Raw genomic sequence first — 22,523 nt, forward strand, 5'->3', positions numbered from 1 at the left:
TGGGTGGAGAAGTAAAGGACTAGGGCTGAGAGGAAAATACAACCACTCGTGGAGTGCTTGCTGGAGCACAAAAAAAAAGTAGCCCCAAAAATGGAAGCAGTGTAGGGACACAAGTACTTGGTCCATCCTTCAGGGGATGGTCAAACATAAAAAGAGGATGTGACGCAGGCATGGCTTGACAAACAGGAATTACTGAAATAAGACTGACTCAGCAGCTAACCTGTGTTAAGCTAAGGATGGGCTGCAAGTCCACTGTGTGAGCGCGGTCTAGCAGAGACCAAAAAAATAATACCCAAACCTCAGCCAATGAGGTGTAACCACACAGACCTCCCATTCTTTCCCAGGCCATCAAAGTTCAGATTTTTATTGCACCATGTTCAAGCATATAAATATCTATGGTCTCCGAACAGGAAAGCGGAACAGCTGCAGGTGAATCGGTGAAAAACAAATGCAGTTACAGGTAAGTAGTTTGCTTCTTCGTCAACATTGGTTGTTTCATAGATCCACTCACTTATTGACTTACTGACAGTACTCAGCATTTTCTACAGCCAACACTCAGAATAAGACATCTGCAGCAATGAGGACACATCTAACCAGCTCCTGTAGATGCTCTTTACATCAGTGGTTCTGAATTGTGATCCAAGGACACATTGTGGTCTGCGACTGCTACGAAAATTAATTAACAGGTTAATAAAAATCATGTAGGGGCATGGCTATGAAGACCATGACACTCCCCCTCGTCCCCCGGGCCCTGGAAAAGTGGGATCTGTGGTGAAGCTTTTTACAACAGAGGCAGGGAGGAGCATAGGAGACCTTTAGCTCGGCTGCTGAGTGCACACCAAATATTGCGGCTGGACATGGGCCACGGCTGCTGTTGTCAGAAAGCTGGGACTCCAGAGTGGCTGGGCAGCACAGCTAAGCAAGACAAGGGTACGCCTCTGTTGCGACCCCTCCTCTCTTGCTCTAAATCGAGAGGTGGTGAGGTCCTCCACCTGTTGCAGCTGAAAGCCACAGAAGAGCTGCATAGGGGCAATGTTACCGCGAGGGCTCTGCAACCCAGTGGGCTTGTACTCATATTGAATGTCAAAGAGGTTGTGGGTGCCCCTCACTCAGTCGATGGTGTGATTGGCTCAGAACGTGGGCAGACCAGTCTCATCAGCCGAAGACGGCAGTGTGAACCAGGCAGCCGGGGTTGCCCTGTTGAGTGCCTTCGGGGTGGGGGGGTGGGGGGTGGTTGGGGAGGACTGAACTGTGCGCCTCTGGTGCCTGGGCCAGCAGGCAATGACTTGCTCATAAGGACGAGCGCCTCTTTCTGTCTGGATAGGACCCAGTGATCATGGACGGGACTGCTCCAGGTGGGTTTGCCACGGTTGTGACACTCTTCTGCTGCCTGCAGGGGTTTATCCTTTCATTGCCTCCTTGCCTCTCCCTTGGAGACAACCACAGTTTGAGAACTTGGACCTGGTGCTGGTATGACAACCCTGTGCACCGTGAGTTCGCCTTGCTTCTGGGTTGCTAGTGGGTTGATTCTGGTGCGCCGCCTGCTTGGCAACCACCATGTCGCCATACACTGGTACGGAGCAGGCCCAGAACAGGGAGCCCCCACCGACTGGAGGCTGCCTGCTACCTGCCTCGATTTGCAAAGGGCCAGTGGTGTGCCCCCTCCCCCCGCCCTCCTACACCAGGGAACCTGGCCAGATGAAGATCAACCAGCATGCCAGACGGGACTTAGGAGCAGTAGGTGGCTCTCAAATGCTCCAGCAGTCCCTCGCACATTCAGACTTTGCTGCGATTCTTATGGGGAGCCAAAAAAATCGAGAGAGACGGTTGAAACAAATGGTGGGCAAGGTGCAGGTGAATGTTGCGGCAAGACCTCAGATCATCGCAGGTCAGGTGAACAAGACAGAAACCAGAGTGACATTGATAGAGGAGGAGGTGGCCATCCTCAACTTCAAGGTCTCCAAGTTGCTTTCTGCGACAGCAGTGGTTGAAGAACGAGCAGAAGACACGAAAACCGATCTCATAGGAACAATCTCCATTTTGTTGGGTTTCCGGAGGGGGGTGAGACTTCTGGCACGGAGCAGTTACTGGAGGACTGACCGCAGCCCTCTGGGCTCTCAACTTGCAATACATGCTCTTTTTCCTGGCTCAGCTGAAGTTGAAAATCAACTCCAACCCCTACTTCAATGACATCCCCGAGCAGGCAACGGAGAGAAGAGAGCTTAAACATGCATCTGGGGGGCTTGGAAGAACATGCCTCCCGCCAGGGGTGGGGTGGGGCGCTGCTGCTTCCTCTAGTCTTTCCAGAAGCTGCCCAGGAGGAAGCAGACCCGATCCCTGGAGGACTCACTGCGCTCCGTTGATGGCAGGGCTTTACCGGCTCAGACCGGGCGGACGAGGTGGATGAGGATGCTGAACAGGACACTATGCAGATGTGCACGCCGGACTTATTCGGGTCCCAGGAGGAGGACCCAGGTAGCCAATTGTGAGGCCCTTCAAGAGAACAAGAGGGCTGCTCCTTGTATGGTGTGTTTGTGAGCGAGAGGGTGCGCGAGACCTTGGCAGCATTGGTTTTCATTCAGTGAAGATCGTACCCGATTTCAGGGCTGCCCAAAATGGGAGTGACATGCAAATATATTAACATGGTTGTCAGGTGCTGCAATCTTCAGGACTAGGGGTGTTCCTGGAGGTGTAGGAGTTGTTTGCCCATGGCCGTGTTTGAGTCTGCTATGAGTGCGGTTGAGGGCAACATTTTTCTGGGGTAGAAGTATAAGGTGGGGGGGGGGGGGGGGGGGGAGGGCAGGTTGTTTGTTTTGACTTGTTTGATCATGTAGTCCATACATATTCTTAGTCGTTCCCCAGTATGCATGGTCTACATTGAAGAAGCTACTGTCCCAGGCGTGTTTGCTCCTGCATTGGGTCTACCAGATCAATAGTACCTGGATTTGAGCAGAGTAACACCCTGCTCAGATGGTGGGGGTTAAGATAATGCCCTGGATCGTTTTAAAAAGATCTGCAGTCCTTCGATTTGCAAAACAATTCCAGCCAGCAGTTCTTATGTTCCAAAAAACGTACTTGCTAGGCGTACATTGCATTGCTCCTTTCTAAGTCACTCTGGCTACATCAGGGTTTATCACACAGTGTTTTCCCGGGGCTCCAGAGGGGTTGCCATTTTGATGCACAAGGAGTTCCCTCTGGCGGTGCCACTTTCCACGTAGATCCTCAGGAGCACTATGTGGGGATTGACGGCCAGCTGGAAGGTTGGCACTATTACTTTTTGTCAGTCTATATTCTGCAGAACTTGCTCGAGGCAAAGTTGGACTCCCTGGGTGCTCTCCTGCTGACCCTCCCACAGGGCAGTCACAGTGGAGGGGGGTGACTGCAGTGTGGTAGCCGATCTGGTACTGAATGTCTCAGGCCCTCCAACGCAGAAGCATCAGACATGGTTCCGCCACCTTTAGGTTTGAGCAGACTCCCTGAGATTGTGAAACTCTTGTAGAATGGGCATCCCCGTGGCCGCGCCTATATCCATATGACGGCTGGTCACAAGACCTCATCATGCATTGACCTGGTTGGACTCCCTACTGCGGATTTTCTCCAGCTCTGAGATCAGGGCCCTCTCTAGCGGGATCTCAGATCATGCCCCACTTGTGCTCCAGATTGAGCTCCCAAGCGATCGGCCGAGGGATTTACGTGTGGCACCTTACAGATCAGGTGTGTTCCGACCTTATGGAAGTGGAAATCCAAACTTACTTTATGGTGAAAGAGGAATCTGTAAAGTCTGCGGGTACACGGTCAGTAAACCTACCCTCCCTGGTGTGATTAAGGAGTATGTGTGGGGCAAGGAGGCACAAAAGCAGCAGCAGACAACATCGCTGGAGGCCCATATACCCTCCTTGGCGAGGAGGGCCCAACAGTGGCCTTCTGCTGCCCTAGATCATCAACTGGCGTTTGCTCACTCCCACTTGCAGCAGGCCTCGCTGGAGGAAAGCCAACAATGTTGTAGGGCATAGGCACAGAAAAGGTGTACGAAGATTGAGATAACTCCGGGAAGATTCAGACTATTACCGTGCTTTGTACAGCCCCTTCGTGAGGTTGAACTCTTAGTGGTCAGGGACATTCCGCTGCCTACGATTCCCCTGTCACTGGCCAAAAATCTATATCAAACGCTTACCTTTGAAGAGATCAGGGAGGCGCTTTTGGATGTGTCCCCAGGCAAAACTACGGGGCCTAAGGGGGGTCCCAATGGAGGACTACTGGAGGTGATGCAATCTTCTACTCCTTAATCTGTTAGTCCTGTATGGTGAGGCTGTGGGACTCAACACTGCCACGACTGTGGTGCTCCCTAAACCGAGCCAACCTTGGGATAGATGCTCCTCATACCGGCCTCTCGCTCTCTCTCACATCAATTCTGATGGTAAAGTGCTTGCCAAAGTTTTGGCTAATTAGATGCTTTGAGTCCTTCCCTTTTTGTTTCACCCGTATCAATGCGGCTTTATGCCCGTCAGATGCAAGAGTGGTTTGTATAGTCAAGGTAACCCTCTCCCAGGCTCACTGCCTCCGTGAGTCCGGAGCCTTGCTTTTAGTGGACTTTGAGAAGGCTTTTGACACCGTGGACTGGTCCTTTTCAAATGCGGTACTTGAGAGCGCCGGATTGTGGCCCCACCTGTGCGCGCTCATCGCTTTACTCTATGCCAACTTGACCGCTCAAGTCATGGGTAATGAAGTCTTTTCGTCCCCATTTCTTATCCGTAGGGACAAGAGACCAGGTTGTCATATATTCCCAGTTATTAAACCTGACTATTGAGCCACTGTCGCACCTTATTCGGTGTGATGTTCGTATCAAGGGGTGGTCCTGGGACAGTGGCCCAGAGGAGCCTATTGTGCTGTATGCAGACGACATCTTGGTGTTCTTAATATAGCCGCAGACACTGGGCTGCTTTGTCTTGAGATCCTGCTGTTTTACATGGAGGCCTTAGGCCTCCAGGAGAACGAGTCCAAATCTCTGTTGGTCCCCATATCTGTACCTGGCAAGCCAAGATCCCCTTGCGTCACCTTCAAATACCTAGGTATTTACACCTTGCCTCTTCCGAACGTGGCCTGGAGTCTTAATCTAACTCCTTTAGTCAGGAGAACGAAGGAGGATCTGCGGACGTGGGCTAGTCTACCACGGCACATCCTAGGAAGGATGGCTTTGTTCAAAATTGTTCAAAATGATGGTCCTTCCGCGTTTTCTATAGGTCTTTTCAAAATTTCCCCATCCAATTCTCAGGAAGTAGTTTCAGGGCTTAACTTCGTGCATCCAAACCTTTCTTTGGACAGGTGGCTTTTAATTGCTGTCAATCTCCCTATGAGGGAGGGATGGGTTTGGCAGACTTACATAGCTATTATTTGGTTTCGCAGTTGGCTGTGATTAACGACTGGTTTTAGGGGCGGAGGGGCTTGACCTTCCTTGTGGAAGTGGCCATGCTTGGTCTTAACAGGTTGAAGGGCTTGCTGTATGGATCCCAGATTCCTTGATCCTTTCCTGATCGCACTCTGGTAGTGTTGATGTGCTGGAGGTCGGCTCTGTTCCATGGGCTGGGATCACCAGCTAGCTTCCTGGGTAGTTCCCCTTGTGGTGTGGGACTTTGCTTCACTATACTGAGAGTCTGGAGGGCTTTATGCAGTGGGACAGGATAGATATTACATCTCACATGGGATGTCTAGCTGGGTGTCAATCTGCAGATGTTTCAGGAGCTACAGGAACAGTACCAACTATCATGTACCCAGTTTGATAAATACCTGCAACTGCAGCACGCCGTCGGTGAATATTCCACCAGACACACAGATCCCAGAGTTTCATCCCCTCAAAGACACACTTTTGATGGGGGAAATTAAATAAAGGGGCCATCTCCCAGATTTATCATTCATTGATTACTAAGGACCTCGACTCCTTCCGTAAAGGGCGAAGAAAGTGAGAGACTCAAGTAGTGGAGTTGGAGGTCGCGGAGTGGATCGAGGCCAGAATGGTCCTCCGCGAGCTCGCCATTTCCACAAGGCATACACTGGTCCAGCTTAACTATTTACATGTTACATACATGACTTCCTCACCGCTTTGCAGTGCTGGCAGAGCCTCTTTGGACAGATGTGCTAGATCTCTGTCAGGCGCAGATTTCATTTAACAGTTTGGTCTTGCTCGGGCCGGTTCCCTTCTAGAAGGCAACTGCCATAGAACTGCTGGCGTTCTCAGACCGCCAGATTCCTCTTACCCCCAGGGTGGCTGAGCTGGAATTCCTGGAGGGGAAAAGGATGGAGGCAACACTGATAGCTTAACGGGATATCACCTGTAAATGGAGACCTGCAAAATCCCATTCGATGGCAGAGGGAAATAACCAGACCCAAGGAAGCCACAAAAGGGCACCAATAGTATATATCCTTCCATTAGTGTAGATTTACAGCTGTCATTAATTCACAGAAGTAGGTCAGGAAATTGTCCTCCAAGAAAATTTGTGAACTGCAAATATGCTTGTATAGATTAGCTCATGCGAAAATCTGTTTAGCGGTTACAAATTCACATTCCCAAATACTTTTTTCCCCAATCCCGGGAAGGAGTTTTACTTCTGCCCTTGTCAGGAGTAAATTTCCATCCTCTCTCTGTATGGAAGAAATATTAGAGACAAGCTGATGAGAACCCATAAAACATGCAAGTTAGTAGGTTTACCCCTACTCAAAAAAGCATTCCAATCATGGGGAAATATTGCTCACTTCTACCTCCAGCCGCAGTATGTAGATCTACGGAAAGGTGGCAAAAGGGAATTGATAGTATTCAAACCTTATTACGGTATGAGCTCTGGCATAATCAGAGCTCTTATATATTTTCATTGCAGCCATAATTTGTCGTTGTACTATATGGCACCAAAGGGAGAAGGGGATTTTGTTCTAGGACAAGTGGATTTATGAAGCAACCTGTCCCATGGACAAGTAGATATTTTATTAAATTCCACACCCCTGTCTGCATGTTTTCAGTTTATTTTTGTGACATACTTGCAATACAACAAGAGAGAGGGACAAACTGCGGAAGAGCAAGAGAGTAAGAAAGAGGGTTAGTGTAAATGTAGATGAGATTTGGCAAGGCGAACCACACACTTCTGATAAAACGAATAAAGCATGTGCATATAGGATCATTTGTAAACCAAGTTGCTGTGCTGCTAGGTTCAAATAGCCACGGTAAAAGCGTGCACCTCAAACTTTTTTCGGAGAGCACCTGGTGCTGATTTTAAAGTACAAAGGGATGAAGTGAAATTTGGACAATCTTTGAGACCTGCATCAGATTCAGATTTGACCCAGATGGGACTTTTGGGACCTATATGACCAAAGAACCATCACTGCCTCTAATTTCCTTCTTCCAAGGGGACACATGATAATCGCATACTTGCTTTCTCTTTATTAACCTAGTGTGCTTTTTTCTTTAGAATGTTTTCTGGACAAATGTCTAAATAAACTGGTTTATGAACCTGAACCGCTTTGACCGGTCTGTATTCGAAAGCAGTAGAATTTAAAAGGATGTATGGAATCTGACTATTAAGTACCCCAATGGGAATTATTTCCTACCCAGATTAATAGTCTAGAATTGTGTTGGCAAGTGAAATATTCAATAGACCTCAAGTCGCTGTGCACAGTGCCAAGTTACAGTAGCACGTTGCAGAACAGGTACAGGGCTTCTGCATAGATTTGCCTCAATCAAGACATCTGCATATTAAAGAAATTAGCCTCACAGTCATACTTAAAATCTGTTAGACATGAGTGAAACAGAAAACAGACTTCTTTTCCTGAAATAGTTTAGATGCGGTACACAGTGCTGGACAGTAAGACTCCAAGATACTTTCAGGTTAGAACGTTAATATGAACCACCTTTTCCTCCCCAATCCTGGCCAAAATTTCTCAACTGGAGAATAAGCACATGGAGCACCCCTACAACTGCTTCCTTAAAATCACATTACAAAGAGTGCAAGGAATGTAGTTAGGAATGTTAGGGAAACGGACACTTACCTTTGCTTTCTTGGTATCTTCGGTACATTATGTACAAGATGATGGCACTGGCTGGAATACCAAGCCCCAAGGCTACTTTCTGCAGAGTGCTGAGGTTATTCCATGAACTTGTCTTATCCAACATGTTTCAGATGCCTATGTCAGGGCTCAACCTCTAGATAAAATAAAAATGTGTTATAATCTTCCAAGATGCTTCACTGATATCCTTTTACTCTAAGCAGCGGTTTTCTTAGAAAGCACTGCAGAATTCCCAAAGCTAGCAGGACAACGATGGTGGCAAATTTAAATTGCACCGCTTTACATTTTTGACACTTTAAACATTGATTTAGGCAGAGTGCCTGGCTCTTAATGCAAAAATACGGTTAAAAAAACATAGCACAACATAATTTAGCTTTGTATAGAATGTGAAAAAATGGCCCAAACTTTGCCACTTCAAAGGATTTACTTTCAAACTTTCAACAATTCAAGTGTAGTGAAAAAAAGATGTAAACCCTTTTTTTTTTTAAGAATGGTGATTTGACGATTAAAGAAAAACCTGTTAATCGAGAATAATATGGTCAACTAAGTATTTGATTTTCAAAGGGCATCTACATTTCACTTCCCTACATCATACATAAAACTCTTTCTACCCAGGCTGATACAGATTCCAGGTTTCTGAATTTCTGTTGTGTTGATTGGGTCGAGAAACAATGCAAGACTATCAAAAATGTCACGGTTATTCAAAAACTTGCATGAAAGATAGAGAGACTTCTTTACAAAAAGGCAATATTATTGTGAGATTTTTATGATATGGGGTGAGTTATGGAACTAGCAGATGGCCACGTATTGCTTGTTCGTCTGAACCCAATCTGGTCAACAGTATCTTGGCACTGGCTTGTAGAAAGTTTTAGACATCAATTTAGCTATTGGAACTTTCAAATACACACCAGGTCTGAGGAAAGAGGGCATGTAGATCTTGCACCTACCTTCAACAACCACAACTAAAACTTGATATCAAGCAACCCGTTGCCCACCCAACACCATCTTTTTTTTGTAAACTGATTCCTGGTATCTAATCTGCCCTCTGCCACAAGGGTAGGAGGGTAGCAGCTGAATCACTCCAATCTCCCCCTGGTGGGGTGGGAGGATTGGGGGTACTGTAAGGTCCAGGGTGAGAGCAGCATACCAATGCCATGATGAGCAACTCTGCCTTCTGTTACTCACTTTGTTTCACACGGATGAGCTCTGTCGCTCCGCTAAGTGGACTGAGAATGGATGTCTGCCCACCAAGGGTTGTGGGTGGTGTTGCAAGCCCAACAGAGTACCAGAGGAAGGAAAGTGAGAAAAACAAAGGAGGTGGAGGCAATGGACTAGCGTGACATCAGGCTACCAACCCCAGAAGCAAGCACAATGGAGGATTCACCCCTCTCTGCCAGCCCATAAACAGCACCCACAGAAAACCCAATTCCCCCTCCTTTGCCTTGGGGAATGGATTCACTAGTCTTGCTCTGTGTCACCAACAACCAGGGAAACTTAGAAACCCAGGGTATTTCTGAAATCTGGAGAACAAGGGAAATCAAAGGTGGTGTGGCTTGCGTGGCTAATAACACGTCATAGAAACGAACCAAAACTATAACCTGTGAAGACATCATTGACATCACAATGTCCAAGTTTTGACCAGTCCCTGTTGTAGGCGATAGGCCCATCCATACAAGTAGGGTATCACATTTAACAAGAAAAATATGGAAACGCTGGGTGGTAGGAATTTTGTGGATCCTGCAGAATTTTAACATTGCAGGGATTTTAGCCAAAGTTCGGATTGGCTGTGCACTGCATTTCGGTATAAGAAAACATAGTGGAATCCGTACACGTCACACCACCTTGGGCTCTACTGAAATCTAGTTTTCAGAAACGTCTGGGGTTGGCAAGTTTACCAGAGTGTCAGCCAAGCCCAAATACAACAGCTACCCACATACCAGAATGAATGAATTTCAAAAGAAAAATACTGAAGTTTCCAAGTTGTGTTTTGGGGCCTTTCCTGTCATGGGTGATGTGCACACTGACACAAGTGTGGGGGGGGGGGTAACATTTTTATCAGAAAAAGTGAGGAACACATTTGTTATCAATTGAATTTCTCTACATTTTTGACTTACAAATGTAAGCATGTGTGCAAGAAAGAGCACTTCTGCAAGATGTCCTCGGAATCAAATATTAAGGGTCACCCCAAATCGGGATATGTACAAACGCTGTTGTTCTGACTACCTAGGGCACATTTCAAAACAGCATGGGCTTTCTTAGTTCATTTACTAGATTTTACCATACAAATCGATGTATGGTTGGTAAACAATGCAAAATCATAAGCAAACTCAGTAGATGGCTCTGGTTGTTTTTGGACAATAAACAAGCACTACATATCCCTGCAACCAAAAGAGTCTGTTGTATGTAAAGGTTGATTATTTTTTGTAGATCAGCCACTGTGGCAAAAAAAAAAAAATACAAAAAAATGCAAAGTCACCCATTTCTATTTTTCAGGCCTTGAAAATTCACAAAGATGTTACTAGAAGTGAAGGTCTAGTAACTTGAATAATCAACTCTACCTAACAGTAATGTACTTAACAAATTGTGACATCCAAGGAAAATATTTTATTTTACAGAGCTGCCTTTTTCTTCATAATCACATTTGGGATCCATTTCAAATATGAGAGTTCAGCATTTCCTATATAAAATAAAACATTTGTTTGATTAAAGAGACTAAACGTTCGCTCCACGTATAACTAGCCCACATATAGGGTACACATGATCCCCAACTTGCCTTAGTTCACTAATAGCATTGCCACCAGGGCAGGAGAAGGAGGTTTTCTGAGTTCATGTTTAAAAACTCACTTTTCATAAATATGGGGCCAGGCCTCGAAAAATCTACTTGCCCACTCACAATTGGGAGCCAAATATTATCAGGTTGAGCTATTTTTAGCACCTACTAGTCCCAGTTGGAGAGTGAACTTAAGCTGGAAAAGAACAGGTGTTCTGTTAATTGGGAAAGTGAATGAGCAATAAGGATGCAATTAAATCATGTTTATATTGACACATCTGCTGCCTGTTCAAGGGAAGAGGTCAAATGTCAGTTTGTCTTTTTATTAATTGTTGCTTGGAAAATGGAGTTTATTATTCTTTTTCTTACAACAGTTAGAGGTTTTTGTCAAGTGAGCGTCTGAAGATGTCCGTTTTTTTTCTCTGACAACATTTATATAAATAGCCCGACAACTAATATTACAAATATTTTGAAATATATCAGGAATTACAAAATTAAGAAGTAAGATGCAAACAAAAAGTTAAATTGGAGCAAAAGAAATCAGAACACTTTACTTTGTGATAAGCAAATGACACATTTTCTGAAACTATTTCCAAACATCATTTGTACACTATATAGTTTTATCAGTAAAACTGTGTCACTGGGAAATTTTGTGGCCATTTCAATGTAAAACCTCCTCATTGCAAATTACAGTGTGCTACCACTTCATGTTTTAGTCATGTATTTATTAAAAGTTATAGTTTAACATGATTTGAGAAACATTTCTGCCCCTTACCCACCCTGACAATGCTGTTAATGAACTAAGAGGCAAGTCAGGGATCATGTGTATCCTATATGTGGCTAGATTTGCATTATATATGGAGCAAAGGTTTAGTCTATTAAATCAAACAAAACAGCTCTTTGTACAACAGACATGCTGAACTCTCATGTTTGAAGGTGCTCTAGTATGTGATAATCCTGAAAATTACAGCTCAATTAAGTCAAACATTTGCCCACAATTGCATCATTTGAAACCAGTTTATGGGTCAAGAGCATTACAAATAGGTCGAGTAGATTATTTAAGTCACTTGACCTTCAGGTCTACTAAAATTTTTATGATTTTTCGAGACCTGGGGGCCATATGTAGGTAATTTAGGAATTGTGATTCACAATTAGGAAATAGCATGTCCTAAGGTACAAAAACCTAGAAGTTGGAAATAGTGATTACAAATGGGATTGCAATAGACCTACATAATGAATATTTATGAGGTAGGTCGCTGTTTGGGACCTATAAGGAACTGCAGCCATCACAGGTATGGTGCCCTGCTAGGGTCAGCAGACCAGAGGAGGAGAGCAGAGAGGATTTGGCCTAACGGCTAGGGCGCTCAACCTTGGAAACTGGGTTCGAGTCTCGGTAATGACGCTAAACATCCTGTGATTCTGGGCAAATGACTTAATCTCCCCTTGCCTAACAAAAATGAATTTGTGTCCGCATGTAACATAATTGGTGCTATGTAAAGCGCTCTGATACCCGATTCGGATCAAGTTCGACCTATATAAAACTCTGCAAAAAAGAAAAGTAATTGTACGAAGACAAACTGACTTTTGAACACAGAGCAAAGGCATCCGTTTTGCTCCTTTAGTTTTTAAGTGAACAGAACAGCTGTTCTTTATCAGCTCACATGAACAGGTGAGTAAGCCCTAAATATAGCTCGCCCTCAAATTCCGACTCGCAATAGCGAGTAGATTTTAATTGAGGCCTGTTTTTCTTGTCATTTGTTTTTTATTTCAACCAATATTTTCCATGGGAAAACCTTGAGTGATTAACATAAATGACGCCTGCATTTCTGGGTTCACCAGAGAGTTTCACACGAACTGCAAGAAGGCAGAAACCACAAGAATTGGAAAAACTAACTACCACTTCGAAAACTGCAATCACTGTGGTCATTATTTTATTTTTTACAACTTTGCCTGTTTCTGAAAGCTGGTACAAGGGTGATCTTAACCCCTTCGCAGCGGGGGGTAATTCCCCGCTGTGTTGGGGGGCACGCACAGCACCCCCGTGCTCATACAGTGCACGTGTGCTCATGACGAGCTGAGCTCGTCACGGCGACACCCGTTTTCGTGGAACATTCAGCACAGCAGGGGAATTATCCCTGCGCGTGAGCGCTCCACAACTCATGACGAGCCCAGCTCGCCATGAGCACAGAAGGAGTTAACACAGCAAGCCTTCTGTTGATGCGATTCTTAGAGGAAGAACGCTGTTAAACACATCTTTGCAACAGATAAAGAACACAAGTTACTATATCTGCTAATTCATTTTCTTGGTTCCCTCCATTTTATATCTCCAACACATGGAGAACAGGACCCATATTAGGCCTCAATACCTTTTGAGAAGAAAAGTTATTAGGCTTCAAGTGCAAACAGACCAGACATTTAAATAATTTAATGAAAAAAGGTTCAGTATTGGACGGGGGAGGTGGGTGGTAGTAGTTGACTAAGGGGCAAATGTATTCTCTGAAACTTCAATGTACGTCTCAGCTATAAGAGCTCTGCTTGCATTTCGAGTTTAGGATCACACAGCAGGTACAGTGGTCACCCAGAAATACTGAATATACAGAAGAGGAGTTTAAGCAGTAAATAGCGAATGAACACCTTTTGCAAGTTATGTGGAGCAGACAGGTCTCCATTCTACACAAACATAACCCTACTTTCTGCTTCTTAAATATTGAGTTGCAATGTTATATATATCCTTCAATTTAGTTTCATTTTCGAATCTGTACATGAAGGATACATTTTTAACTATAAACAGTAGTTGCAGAGGCTGCTGTGGCACAGCAATGATAAAAACGTCCGCCAGTTAAAAATGTATTTCTAGTATGTAGTAATTTATTTCTAGTTCTGACATCCATTATTGAGCTGGAGCCAAGCTGGCCCCCAGTTATAGATGACCAACATGTGTGTACTTTGCGTTTAGAGCACCTACCTGCACTGAGGTATTTTACTTCCAGTTAGTTAAAACATAAATGCCTCACTTAAGGGCCATCACCACTGCTTTTGCTGGTGTTCCCTCCTGGGTTTGGGCTTGTTTAGAGGGCCATTGGGGGTGAAATGGTAGAAGTGGGATGGGTTATATCTAACCTTTCAGAAAATAAGACGGATGCTTCACGTAAACGGCTACCACCACTCCTTTTGCTTGGGTCTTCTTCCTTGCCTTTCAAGTAGTTCACGTTACCGTCAAGGTCATTGGCTTGTTTTGAGGAGCTTTGGCAGGGAAAGTGAAGTGTGGACTGTTCCAGTCTAAACTGAACTAAGAAAATAAGGTTGATAAAAAAACACACTTTCTTGTTAAAAATGAAAGCTATGCTAAAACTTGGGCTGTTTAAAACAATCTGCTGGTACAGCAGACGTTTCCTTATTCCAGCAAGATGCCTTTTGGGAGACAGGGTCCTCCCCATAACTAGGGTTGCCACCTGTCCGTTTCTTTACATGCATAGCCAATATTTTAGTGTCCCAGCCTGTACAAAATCCGGAAAATCACGTAAAGCTGGTACTGTATCCCCTTATCCGCACATTGTTTAAACAGTACACTTATGAACGCTCTTTAAAATGTGTTCTATTACTGCTTTAATGAAGCCCAACTGATCATTAAAGACAAAAAGCTGTATTAAAAAAAGATTACAATTTTATACGAAGTTATATTTAAGTATCATGTCCTGGCCTTTGCAGTATGTTGGGTAAAAAACAGCCGGTATTTTTCTATGGTGAAGGTGGCAACTCTATAACTAGACAGACAACGCAGCCTGGGGTCACAGAGCACAGGGGTCTGACTGGGCACTGAAAAGATAAGACGGCAGGCTCTCAATCTCCTTAACCGCGCCCTACACAGCGAACCCCTTTGCCTCTGCAGGCCGGAGGGCGGATTCGGATGTGGGACCCTCTTGGGACCCCGGGCCTAAATTCCTAAAAAGGCATTAGGTCGGTCCGTGTGTTTATTGGAAGTCTCTAGCAAGCCTCGTGCTGCGAAGCCCAGTTAGGTGGGTAAGTTTCTGGAGGATTAAGGGGCCAGGAAGATTGGACGACATGTCTAGGGGTCGACTACCTTCCACAGCAACGCTCCTTCCATTCTCACTCCTCACCTGCGTCTGTCTCCTCACCGACTCCGTTCAGAGCATCCCTCGTGAGCTCCAATCACAGCCCTCCCAAAGCCTTTACAGTTCCCGACATCAGCCAATAAGGAGCAGCGCTTAACAGCACCGCAGCGTGCAGCCGTTGCGCATCGTAACCAATAGCTAATCAGGCTGGAACCCTCCGTTTCAGCCAATCGGGCATACGCCGTTCAGCTACTAGATCTCGGCGCATGAAAGAGTTAACCAATAGCAGATGGCCGGGAGCGCGTGAGCTCGTGAATCCAAATGGTTAACGGCAATATATAAAGCACGAGCGTCTATTCCCCTTCCGGACAATTCGCACGTTATTGGCAGTTGGAGGTATGCCATCAGGTGGAGCTGGTGAAAGTATTTATTTAATTTAGTGATTTTTTTAAAGCAAAAATACCAACATTTAGGACTATGAAGAGGGAACTTTGGAAAAAAAATTGACTTTATTTTCCCTATGACATACATTAAAGCAAAGGCAATTATTTTAGGAGAGAGACAGGTAAAAGAAAGCCTTATTTGGCTTAAAAAAATCAGGCGTATCCTGTGTGTCAGGTCTGTTGGCATGTATGATATAGCACGGTTTTGGCCCGTGGGAATAAGAGCGCTTTCCAAAAGAACAGTTACCAGAAATCACATCAGGGATACTTTAGAGATCATGCAACCGAGGAGAAATATTTTTTATAAAACGGAAATTGGGAGTAGCTAGGAGAGAAACTGTACATAAGTAAAGTTCTCCGATAGTCGTGCGTAGCAAACATTCCAATTGACCCGATTCAGACGGGGAAATCTTAATTTTGTAAAGACAAAAACGGCTTTATTTTGTCTGTCTTCAGCCTGAAATGGCCTCTACTTCAATAGAAGTCAATGAGGGAAACACTTTCCCAATTATTTTTTTACAATCTCCCACTTTCCTCTTCTAAAATATTGGCATGTATAGTGGCGTGAGTAACTGAGAAGCAACATCAGACAAATTAAAACATACACTGGAGAGCGAGTGAAGGTTGAAGGAATTTAATTCAAAACAAAACGAACTGATGTTTCAGTCTAATGTTAGCACCTTAGCCACTTATAAAATACTTGCTAGTTTGTATTGTGTGAGCTGGAGAATATAAGACATACTTAACAAAACATTTTACTCTAAAAATAAATATTATAATTGGTCGTGGCAGATCTGTTCTGAAAATGCACAAAAAAGCAGGTGACAGGGTGTCATGACAAATGTACCTATACCAAGTGCATCCAATTCTGGAATGAGAAAACATTTTGTCGTGGAATGCACAGGAAGGTGGAAGAAAGGAGGTCATGTCACGTGGAGCAGTTCAACGAGGAGCTGTTCAATGACTGTCATCTTTTGCTTTATTTTGTTTTGATTTGTAATTGTATTTATAATAAGCTTGCTACCCTTATGAGGTGTTGAAGTACTTTAGTGCAAGTAGTACGCTACTCCAGACCCAAGGTTACTGGCTAATCCGGTGGTTAGTTGGTCATGTGCTCTCAACAGAAGCATTCCATGCGTTAATGTCAGTTTCTTTTGTGGTAAATTCAATAAATCACGAGTTAGATCGCATAATTAGTAGTTGCTTTCCGGCATCATGCTTATCATTGGTGTGATGGTGAGGCAACCAAGAATTCATTAGGTATTGGATTTAAGGAAAGAAGAGGTTGTGATCAATGGAATGAGGTGTAGGCAGTTTGCAAACATCTTGTATTCCCTATTCATTTTGTGGCCCCTTAATCAGTGCTTGATTTGAGCCAGTGTTTGCAGATGGGGCCCAATAAACACTTATTTTGTTTCATCAGTCTTTGAACCAGGACAAGAGAGAGAGAAAAGCACACGGGGTAAAGAAGGACTAAGATAAAGATGAAACAACTGTGACAAAGGGATACAGCAGGAACCTGCAAGAGTGAGACAAAGGGCCAGGAGATGCCTTGTGGTGGATTAAAGAGACATGAGGTGGAATCAAGACTACTTATCCTTGGTACTCAGAATGCAAGTATTGAATAGCACGGGTCATTTGTTTCTGAGCAAAACTTTGGCCCTGGCACTAATTCTTTTACCAGTTAAACACTGCTCAAAATAGCTGTGATCCGCAGGAACATGGGTTCTGGTGATGGTGAAATAATGAGTATTACTCTGAGGTACTCATGCAGAGGAAATAAATAATAAAAGCTCTCTGATGGAATTATGCCAACATAAGTGCATGTAGATCTTTGGCGATTCAGTCACAACTGAAGATTATCTGCTGTAAAGTTCCCAGTTAGAGGGGCACAATTGGTAAAACTTTATGCCTGAAGTTACTGGACTGCTAAGAAGACCAACAAAGTATGGATTCACTGGGGTTGAAGTCCCAGCAGCATTTCCCATCCAGATGAGGTGTAGGTGGTCAACTACAGCACAACCATGTTTCACATAAAAAAATGGAAGGAGTACAAGATGGAAATCGAAGTTTGGCATTGTGAAATACTCAACAAAGAACATCTGATTGGCTGTCATCTGTCTAAAGAAAAGTTTGTTGCAGACTCCTTGTGCGAACACAAGGGTGATAATCAAGAATGCAACCTACAGTAACCATTTTTAGACTAAATATTTGCAGTCAGCACAACTCGTCAGAAACCTCTTCACAAAATGCCAAAACTCAATAGGACAATGCTTCACATCCAGGTATCCACATTTCATCGAGGTGCAATGCACTGTCGTGAAGTTTGGCAGGCATCTTTTTATGCCCATTATCATCATAGTGGTGAGTAAACGCAAGAGATAACACAGCTGTAATACTCGTACAAACTCTAACCCACAGGAAAATTGATAACATACATAAGGGATAGGAAAACTATTCTCTCTTATTTGTTGGGTCACAGACTCCTCAACTGCCCTTGACACGGTTGGTATTCCAGTCAAATCTGAGAATGGCCAGCTACTGTACAAAGTGCATTAAGGCTTTTACTTGCATTAACACACCCCTGGGTAATCTCACAGAAAGGTTAGCCCGATCAATCGTAGAGACGGGGTCAAGCTGCTTTATGAGGAAATTAAATCTAGTGATGAAGCAAAGCTTCGCATTTTTGCGACTTGCTGTAGTCATGATCCTCGCTCATGTGTAACCAAGTAATAATTTGTATGTCTTACTAACCTTTATTTCATGTTTAAACGAGGTAAATGAAGCTTGCACATGTGTATTTCTAATACGATTAATTCGAGTCAATAAAATGGCCGCTGCTTTGAAATAGCTTCTGCGCATGCGTCAGTCACACTCACGTGTCCTGACGTGTTTGCAGGTTTGGAGGGAAATAGTTGCGCATGCGTAATACATAGTTTTGGCAATAACGTGGTACTGCTCGTGCCATTGCTCTTGTGCCCGTGTATATGTAGCTAACATTTAGACTGCATAAGTATAATTTTTGGTGATAAGTTGAAAGTACAAAACCAATGATGTGTTTTCATAACGTTATTTCTATGTATTAATTTGTTCTCGCTTACTTTTATGTACCGCGGGAAATGGGGGGTCTGACTGAGCCGAAAGCCATCTTGGAGGTCCTTTCTGCGCAGGACCGTCCGTCTGGGGAGAAGTCAACCTTGGCTGGTGGAACTCAGCCAGCTGGCAGGGATGGACAAGATGCTCCTGAGAACTGACCTGCGAACTCAGCAGGACGGAGTCATGTGTCCCTATTCTGAAACAATGTTAATTTGTCATTGTATTTCCCTGGACTTTCTCATGAGAACCCCAATCTCGCTAGGCGGTACCCAGAGATGCAAAGTAGGCATCGAAATAGTGTGTTCTGATTGGTGTGTTACCCAAATCCTATCTTAGGACCAATCCAAATTGAGGGATTCTGACACTTTGCAACATTGGGGGGTGGTACACCGTCCCCAAACTGTATATCTACCCTGGGTTCACCTAGGGAAATTGTCCGACTTGTCTGGTTTAGCTGACCTGTCACTGACCCAACGCACTCAATAGGTGACTGAAGAAACAGAGCACTGCGGAGTACTCTGTCCGAAATTGACCATAGACTAAGGTTTTACTAAACCTTAAAGTGCTGGCGAAGCACTTGGCTGGGAGTTCGCTGACCCAATCGGGGTCTTGATCGATAGCTGCAGAGAGGGTGGAGCGCAGGCGTTGCTTCCGAACTGCGGGTGCTGGTCCTGTCCTGAGGGTTTCCTGTCCTGTCCTGAGGTCCTGTCCTGATTCCTAATCTGAGGGTTTCCTGTCTTGTCCTGGGTGTCCATTCTGCACCTGCTGTCCATTGAGGGGTATCCTTCCTTGAGGGTTTCCTGTCCTTAACTGACCCGTGGCCAGGGTTTGGTTTTCACACCAGTCTAGGTAAATATTGCTCTGAAATCTTTCAAACTTGCACCTTTCTATTTTTCTGTCTTTTGCTTCAATAAAAGACACACCTTTGCACATGTTGATTTTTCCATGCTTTGCCGCAAATTATTGAAACGTAAAGTCATTGCATATTTCCATAACGTTTCCCATGTTACCCTACCTGTTAGAAATCATATTTTGCATTGCAGTTTGTCATTTTCTGATATGGTCTAGAACGGCCTTTCTTAAACTGTCCAAAGAACTTTTGCCCTAAATCCATAGCGTTTCCTGTTGCATCCCATATTAGCATTTCCATGATTACCCTGACTTTATTTCTCTATAGTTATGTACTTTTCATTATCTTGATTATCGATTGTCTTATCCTTGTAAATCTAATGCTTACTGAGAACGAACTTTAGATAAAGATTTTAAAACTTCCAGTTGTCCGTGGTCATTTTACAAAGGTATTGAAGGTCAATTTGAATTGTATTTTGCTGCCTTTCCTTTACAGCTAGCTCCCTGATCCATTGTGGTCATAGGTACCCGTGTCGGTGGATGGTAAGTCGGGTACGCTGAGGAATAACAGTAGGGAAATTCACACAAATTGGTAGCAGCCCGTGAAGTCACCCGGTCAATGTATATGGTGAATTGAAATATATGGGCCGGAAGCGGCGAAATTATTGGTTGGGTGACCTCGCGCGCTCTATCAGTTTTTCTGGTAGCAGAGGTATGGTTAGCGACTAGTTAAAGGTTAGGTAGGATTAGTTAGTCTAGTCAAGTCGGTAGCTGCTAGTATATTAATGCTGCTACAAGAGCGGCCGTTCCGAGGGACCTGATCATTCTCTTGAGAATACGCTGTTTTGAAATTTATGAATTGGTTTATCATTGTTATTCTTGTTCTTATATTGTTATATGTATTAATCCATGCATTTGTAAACCGTCTCGTTCAATGTTGTCCGAACTCCCCGGGGAATTGAATGGCAAAGTGGTGAATAGAATCCATTTGCCTTGAGGTCGCAGGCTCAAGGAAAGTTAGGTGCAGGTTAGGTACAACCGGGAAGCACTAACTAGGGTTTTTTTCTGAATACGTGTGTGAATAAATGTCAGTAACGAGGTTCATTGGCAAAATTCCAATAGTGGCGTAACCTAGTAAGGGTCACATCGGAAGAGTAGCAGGTTCATCGGAGCTTGGGTGAAAGCAGAGGGGTCCGCTGGGAAACCTTAGACTCGGATATATCCCAGAGAAGTGGATGAGTTTAGGGAAGTAACAGGTTCACTGATGCTAGAGTGAAGGGTAGGCGGAAGAGATCTACCCGCAGCGTGTGAAAAGTAAATGGAAGTAGTTTACTTGCAGTAAAACAAAACTCTTTTTCTGTCTAGACACTTGAGCACTGTGGCGAATGTGTATTCGTTGTAAAGTAACCAAGCACTAGCACTTTAGAAAGAAAGAAAGTTTCCGTTACCTTGTGAAGGGAGGGAGTCAGCCGCGAAGCGTCTCTGACGTCACTCCGTGCCGCGCTGGGATGGGTAGAAACAGCGGGCGGGTAGCGGGGCTGGAATTGTGAAGGAGGGGTGAGCACCGAAGAGTGAGAACTGTCTCACGAAGGGGCCGCGCACCCATTGGTCGAAACTATTTGAACGCGTGCACCCCATTGGTCGCACGGAATTGCAAGACGCATTCTGATTGGAGGTAACTTTGTAAACAAAGTTAAGCGTAGAAATCGTATGTGGCACTCGTATTGTCCAGAGACTAGACCCGATCCAAGAAGCCAAGGGTTTGAAAGGGATCAGTGGAAAGCCAATAGATAAGATATAATGTACGGAACAAAGAGAAAAATGTCTCTTGTAAATAAGGTAAAGAATTACTTCAAAACGGACAAACCAATTAAATCAAGAGAGGGCGTTATTGTCCCACCACCCAATACTCCCGCCTCTTTCATGATGTTTGATCGAGGGTACAATACCTGTGTGTGGTTGGAAAATTGGGTAAAGTACACAAAAGATGACGGAATATTGGCCTTTCCGTTAGACGGTACCTTCAATGGTAGGATTTTATTTAATTTGAGAACCCGAATGAATGAATTGCATCCCAGACCGAGACTAACGCAGTATGAGGCATTAGAGGAATGGGAGATTGAGGCTTTCGAAAGAGAGAAACCCCGAATGGACAAAGGTCTGACCAAGTGGTACCCAAGGCTGAAACAAGAGACCCGGGATAAAAAGATGAAACAGTGGAGACAGAGCATGATTGTTGAGGGTCTGTTTCCCATGATGCCAGCATGTACCCCTTCGGGGGAAGAGAAAAAGACAGAAAAGTGTAAACATTGGGGAGCTCTTGGGGAGTCAGACGATGAATTATTAGATGACATCTTTACGAGAAGTCCGCCCCCTTATAATGAGGGAGCCCGACCTTCCAGTGCAGGAGAAAATCCCCAGCGTCCATCTATTAAGGAGGAGGACAGATCCCTAAGTAGGGGGGGAGGTTGTCAGATACCGCCCTATTTTGAGAATCCCGGACCCGCGGAGGTAAGAGATATATATCCTAGAGTGCCCGTGAGCCCGGAGGAAAAATATTCCAGCAAGAGAGTCTTTTTCCCCAGACCTCTTTATGAAAACGAAGAAAACCCATTAAGTTCAGGAATGCCCTTTTTACAGCCTCCATATGAGGGAGAGCGTAGGTCATTTGGCATGGGAACTTTGTTCCCAAAACCAAATTATGGTGGAGGACCAAGTGAAACGCATCCTACTGCCCCGAGCTTTACCCCTCACCTGACCCCACAGATAATACCTGACCGAACATTAGGAAGAGTACTGGATGAAAGGGAGCAAGAAGTCCTAGCTAGACAGAGAACAGAAATAATTCAGAAAATCTCCCAGTTAAATAACAGTCCTGAGGCTTTGACTATTCCGGTAACAATTGGACCAGTGGTTCCGTTATATGGGAATAATCAGGGAAGTCCAAACCCTCCAGTTATTAACCCAATCATGGCCCCACCAAGACAGGAGCCCCTACTGATAGACGATCAGTCCAGTGAGTGCGAGTCCGAAGTTGTGTTCTTGGACCTGCCAAACAAACAGACCGGGAAGGGAATGCAGAAGAGGCATAATCCTTTTAATGCGAAAGAAATTAAATTAGAATCAACGTCAGGTACTAAGAGTGTCTCTCTGGTAACTCCGGAGGAAATTGAAAATTGGAGTCGTGAATTAGAAAAACAGACTCCGCAAACGAAACCTTTAGACCTCTACAAACTGAGGGTA

The 22,523-nt window shown here is 44.5% G+C and overlaps 1 protein-coding gene across 3 annotated transcripts in view; it reads right to left on the reverse strand.

The window, feature by feature from the left end:
* The window catches only part of TDRKH (tudor and KH domain containing), a 726,700-nt gene extending 711,610 nt beyond the window's left edge, over positions 1-15,090 (reverse strand). The window contains exons 1-2 of one of the 3 annotated variants that reach the window (XM_078671293.1): positions 14,938-15,090; positions 8,032-8,185 (exon numbers count right to left, since the gene is read on the reverse strand). In XM_078671293.1, the coding sequence (XP_078527419.1) occupies positions 8,032-8,155 (124 nt within the window). In that variant the 5' untranslated portion in view covers positions 8,156-8,185; positions 14,938-15,090. Of the gene's footprint in view, positions 1-8,031; positions 8,186-13,939; positions 14,860-14,900 lie in introns of those variants that run through there. The other 2 variants (XM_078671292.1, XM_078671294.1) reach the window with 2 other exon arrangements.
* Between the last annotated feature and the right edge of the window lie 7,433 nt (positions 15,091-22,523).

Source organism: Lissotriton helveticus, chromosome 12 (assembly GCF_964261635.1).
Source record: "Lissotriton helveticus chromosome 12, aLisHel1.1, whole genome shotgun sequence".
NCBI classification, from domain to species: domain Eukaryota; kingdom Metazoa; phylum Chordata; class Amphibia; order Caudata; family Salamandridae; genus Lissotriton; species Lissotriton helveticus.